Source organism: Cynocephalus volans, chromosome 4 (genome assembly GCF_027409185.1).
Source record: "Cynocephalus volans isolate mCynVol1 chromosome 4, mCynVol1.pri, whole genome shotgun sequence".
NCBI lineage: Eukaryota > Metazoa > Chordata > Mammalia > Dermoptera > Cynocephalidae > Cynocephalus > Cynocephalus volans.
In genome coordinates this window covers 45,718,999-45,724,562 of record NC_084463.1, presented here as the reverse complement: position 1 = coordinate 45,724,562, position 5,564 = coordinate 45,718,999, and the positions used below count along the sequence as shown (strand labels likewise).

At 41.0% G+C, this 5,564-nt stretch overlaps 1 protein-coding gene across 1 annotated transcript; it reads left to right on the top strand.

Moving 5' to 3' along the window:
• The first annotated feature begins 4,642 nt into the window (after positions 1 to 4,642).
• LOC134376087 (histone H3.1-like) lies at positions 4,643 to 5,053 on the top strand. The gene has a single exon (XM_063094763.1). The coding sequence runs from the start codon at positions 4,643 to 4,645 to the stop codon at positions 5,051 to 5,053; it is 411 nt and encodes a 136-aa protein (XP_062950833.1).
• The last annotated feature ends 511 nt before the right edge of the window (positions 5,054 to 5,564 follow it).

Below are 5,564 nucleotides of genomic sequence, written 5' to 3'. Positions count from 1 at the left end.
TGGGATGAATTCCTCTTGATCACAGTGTATAATTTACTTGATGTGTTGCTGTATTCTGATTGCTAGTAATTTATTTAGGATTTGTGCCTCTATGTTCATCAGAGGTATTGACGTTTAGTTTTCTTTTTTTTATTGTACCTTTGTTTGGTTTGGTATAAGGTGATGCTGGCCTCATAGTGTGTGTTTGGTTGCATGGCCTCTGTTTCAATTTTTTGGAATAGTTTAAAGACAATTGGTATTAATTCATCTTTAAATGTTTGGAAGAATCCAGCAGTAAAGCCATCCAGATCTGGGCTTTTCTTTGTTGGGAAACTGCTGATTACTGCTTCAATCTTGTTGCTTGTTACTAGTTTGTTCAGGTTTTCTATTTCTTCTTGGTTCTGTCTTGGTAGATTGTCTGTGTCCAGAAATTTATCCATTTCTTTTAGGCTGTCACATTTGTTGGTGTATAGTTGTATGTAATAGTGTCTAATGATTATTTGCATTTCTGTGGTACCAGTTGTAATATCTCCTTTTTAATTTCTGTTTTTGTTATTTGGGTCTTCTCTCTTCTTTCTTTCTTTCTTTCTTTCTTTCTTTCTTTCTTTCTTTTGTTCTTTCTTTCTTTCTTTTTATTAACCTATCGAATACTTTTTCTATTTTGTTTCATTAATCTGTTGCATAATTTTGGGGGTCTGTATATCATTTACTTCTGCTCTGATCTTAATTATTTCTTCCCATCTATTAACTTTGGAATTGGATGATTCTTGTTTTTCTAGTTCTTTGAGGAGTAGCATTAAATTGTTTATTTGAAATCTTCCTATTATATCAATGTAAATATTTATTGTGATGAACTTGCCTCTTAGTACTGTTCTTGCAGAAACCTACAGATGTTGATATGATTTTCTTTATTTTCCTTATTTTCTAGAATTTTTTTGATTTCCTGTTTAATTTCTTCTTGGGCTCATAGGTCATTCAGAAGCCTGTTATTTAATTTCAATGTATTTGTATGTGTTATGAGGTTCTCTTGTTATTAATTTCTAGTTTGAATCCATTGTGGTCTGAAAAGATAGTTGAGGTGATTTTGAGTTTTTAAAGTTGTTGAGACTTGATGTCTGACCTAATACGTGGTGTATCCTGGAGAATGTTGCATGTGCTGATAAGAATGTGTGTTCTGTGGTTGTTGGATGATATGGTCTTTAGATCTCTGCCAAGTCCAATTGTTCTAAAGTATAATTTAAATCCTATTCTTATCTGTTGATCTGTTGCCTGGATGGTCTGTCCAATGCTGAGCAAGTGTTGTTTGGTGCCCCACTACTATTATGCTTGGGTCTATCTCTTTCTTTAGGTCTGATAGTGTTTGCTTTATATATCTGGGTTCTCCAGTGTTGGGTGCATATATATTTGTGATTGTCATGTCTTCTTACTGAATAGATCCCTTTATCATTATATAGTGGCATTCTTTGTCTCTTTTTATGGTTTTTGTTTAAAACCTATTTCATGTGATATGAGAATAGCTACTCCTGCCCATTTTTTTGTTTCCATTTGCATGCTATATCTCTTTTCATCCCTTCACTCTTAGTCTGTGTGCATCTTTACAGGAGAGGTGAGTATCTTGAAGACAGCATATAGTTAGGTCTAGTTTTTATCCAATCCATCAGTCTGTGTCTGTTGACTGGAGAGTTTAACTAACTCATTTACACTTAGGGTTATTATTGAGAGGTATTGTCTTACTCCCAGCATTTGATCACATTTCATTTAGATGTTTTAAATATATGTTGTTTCTTTCATCCCCTTTTATTGTTGGTCATCAATGTTTTTTGGTTTTCTGAGGTGGAAAGACTTAGTTTCCTTTTTCTTTCTCATTTGCATTTGTGTTTTGCCAGAGGGTTTTGTTCATTCTTGTGTATTCATGGTAGGGATCATTATTTTTCAGATTCCAGATGCAGGACTCCATTGAGAATTTCTTGCAGGGCTAGTCATGTGGTGATAAACTCCTGCAGTTTTTGTTTTGTTTTGTTTTCTTTTTGTCTGGAAAAACCACTATTTATCTGTCATTTCTGAAGGATAGCCTTGCTGGTTATAGTTTTCTTGGCTAGCAGTTTTTTTGTTTTTGTATTTTGAATGTGTCATCCCATTTTCTTCTCATCTGTAGAGTTTCAGTTGTGAAGTCTGCTGTTATTCTGATGGGGCTTCCCTTATAAGTGACTTGATATTTTTCTCTTGCTGCTTTTAGGATTCTCTCTGTCTTTCAGTTTTGCCAGTTTGACGATAATGTGTCTCGTAGAGGATATTTTTGGACTGAATCTGTTTGGGCATCTTTGAGCTTCCTGAATCTGAAGGCAATGGTCTCTCTGTATACCTGGAAAGTTCCCCCTATTATTTCATTGAATAGATTATCAATGTCTTTACTTTTCTCCTCCCTTTTTGGAACACCCATGATTCAGATGTTTGTGCACTTACTGTTGTCTGCTAGCTCTCTTAGACCTCCTTCATTTAAAAAAAATTCCTTTCTCCCTCCATCCCAATTTTTTTTGTCTTCCTGGGTTATTTAATAAAGATCATTTTGTGGATCAAAAGTTCTTTCTTCTGCTTGCTCTAATCTGCTGCTTAAGCTATTGCTTGTGGTTTTTTTTTTTATTATTATTTTATTGAATATGTCCTTCACTTCCAGGAGCTCTGCTGCATTGTTTTTTAAAGTATTAATTTATTTTTAAATTTCCTCCTTCATATTCTGGATACTTTTTCTCATTTCATTGTGTTGTCTAACTGAGTCTTAGCTCTTTCAGTTTCCTTAAGATAGTTACTAGAAATTCCTTTTTAGTCATTTCAAGGGTTTCCTGTTCTATAGGGTTTAGTACTTGAGAATTACTTTGGTTCTTTGCTAGTGTCACATTTTCTTTTTTCCCATCATTTTCTTTTTTCCCATATATTTAGTATCTTTACATTGATTTCTGGTCATCTGGTAGATCAGTTTCTTTTTGTATCACTCTGGAGTGGACATTGAGGGGGAATTCTTCCTTTTCCTTTTCCAGGCTCCTCTAGTGACTCTACTTGTCTCAGTGCAGCTGAATATGCTGCAGGCCACCTGCACAGAGGTAGTGGCTGTTACTGTGGTGGCAAGCATGCTTGCTGTGGTAGAAAGTGTGGTGCTGGCTGTTGTTGATGACTTCCACAGAAGTGTTGTGGGGCCTCCTGGGTCATGGTGGTGTTAGCTCCTGCTTTCTGTAAAGGCAGGCTGGAGGGCTACCTGGGGGTTTTACCTGCCTAAGCATGCCTAAACACAGAGGTACTGACTCAAGCCTTTTGTCCACGAACCCTTTTTAGTCACAAACACACATGAAAAGATTAGATAACACTTCTTGATTCATTTTATGAGAGCAGCATTACCGTGATATCAGAAGTAGACAAAAAATCACATGAAAATATAATATAAACGAAAAAAAATTTTTTATCGGTAAGGGGATCGCAACCCTTGGCACCATGTGGTCTGCACCACGCTCAGCCAGTGAGCGCACTGGACATCCCTATGTAGGATCCGAATCCACGGCCTTCGCGCTACTAGCACTGCACTCTCCCAAGTCAGCCACAGGGCCAGCCCTATAAATGGAAATTTATGATAAATGCAGATATAGAAATCCGCAATCAATACTAGCAAACTGAATTCATCAACATGGAAAAATGATTATACACCATTACCAAATGGGATTATTTTACAGATGCAATTTCAACTTAACATCCAAATCAATTAATTCAATACAGAATATTAACAGGTTAAACAAAAATTGCAAAGATTCTCTCAACAGACACACGAACACATTTTCCAAATCCAACATCCATTTATTATAAAACTGCTGGCAAACTAGGAATAGAAGGGATCTTTCTATACCTGGTAAAGTGGACCTAGAAAAAATTTACAGCTAATGCTATACTTAATGGTGAAACCCTTGTGCTCTAATTTATCTCAAACTTGGAGAACAAAAGATGAATGTCCACTATTACCATTCTATTTAACACTGAATTAAAAATTTTGCCAGCAAAACTTACATAAGAATTATAAGCAAAATTCTGAAAATTGAAAAAGAAGTAGGACTGTCATTGATTGCAAATGACATAAATTTGGTTATAAAATATTTAAGAAATTTGGGGCCAGCCCGTGGCTCACTTGGGAGAGTGTGGTGCTGATAACACCAAGGCCACAGCTCCGGATCCCTATATAGGGATGGCCGGTTAGCTCACTTGGGAGAGCGTGGTGCTGAGGACAAACACCAAGTCAAGGGTTAAGATCCCCTTACCAGTCATCTTTAAAAAAAAAAAAAATACAACAGTATGTTGCTGTTAATTGTAATGTCAAATTTATTTGTTAAATAGTTCCAAAAAGCAAAATCATTTTTGTTGCATGTTATGGGTTAATGTTCCTCTAATTGCAGTGCCATAAAAGCTTATTGAAGTTCTTTTGGTTAAACCAGGCACACCATGCCAGCACCTCGGGGCCTGCCCAGGGACCCAGTGCATGAGCGCCTTAAGAGCCAATCAGAGCATAGCCTGCCGTCGCGCCACCCGGCGGCCAACCAATGGGAGCGCTGCGGGCTCTATAAAAGTGAGAGCGCTGAGGCTCTCAGTGCCAGTCGGGAGCGGAGACAGCGGGAGCCTGTTTGTGGTCATGGCTCGCATCAAGCCGACGGCGCCCAAGTCGACCGGCAGGAAGGCGCCGCGGAAGCAGCTGGCCGCGAAGGTAGCCCGCAAGAGCGCCCCGGCCACCGGCGGCGTGATGAAGCCGTACCGCTATCGGCCCGGCTCGGTGGCGCTGCGCGAGATCCGCCGCTACCAGAAATCCAGCGCCCTGCTGGTCCGCAAACTGCCGTTCCAGCGGCTGGTGCGAGAGGTCGCGCAGGATTTCAAGCCAGACCTGCGCTTTCAGATGTCGGCCAGGATGGCGCTCCAGGAGGCCTGCGAGTCCTACTTGGTGGGGCTGTTTGAGGACGCCAACCTGTGCGCCATCCACGCCAAGCGTGTCACCATCATGCGCAGAGACATGCAGCTGGCGCGCCGTCTCCGCGGGACGCGGGTCTAGGCTCCACGGGCGATCGCCCTGAGGTCCTGTCACTCCAAAGGCTCTTTTCAGAGCCACCCGTTTGGTACAAAAAGTGGCTGTAACATGGCGGGTTTCCGGGCGTCCAGGGGGGCTTTTTCCGGCGGTCGGTGCCGGTTCTATCCCCTCTATTCGCTTATCAGGTAGGTGATAAACCTAATGAGGTGTTTGCGGTACCTCAGCCTGATGCCAGTTAGGTTAGGAGCCCCGCTAGTTGTCTGCACGGACTGGAGCCTCTGTTCTTCTGAAGAAGGCAGCCTAGTTAGGCGCGCGCTAACTCGGCTTAGTGCCAATTAGGTTGGAAGCCCAGTGAGTGGGTGAATTGTTAACTTGGCCCATCTGCTGTGGGGCTGGTTAGAGGCGTGTGTGTTCTCAGCCCACCTCCAGTTAGTCCAGAAGTCCAGCGTCACATGTTAACAGCGTAAGTGGAAGGAGCTGCTCTACCCCAGGTAGTTAACTTCCTGAGCAGTGTCTGGCATAGATGGCCCACATC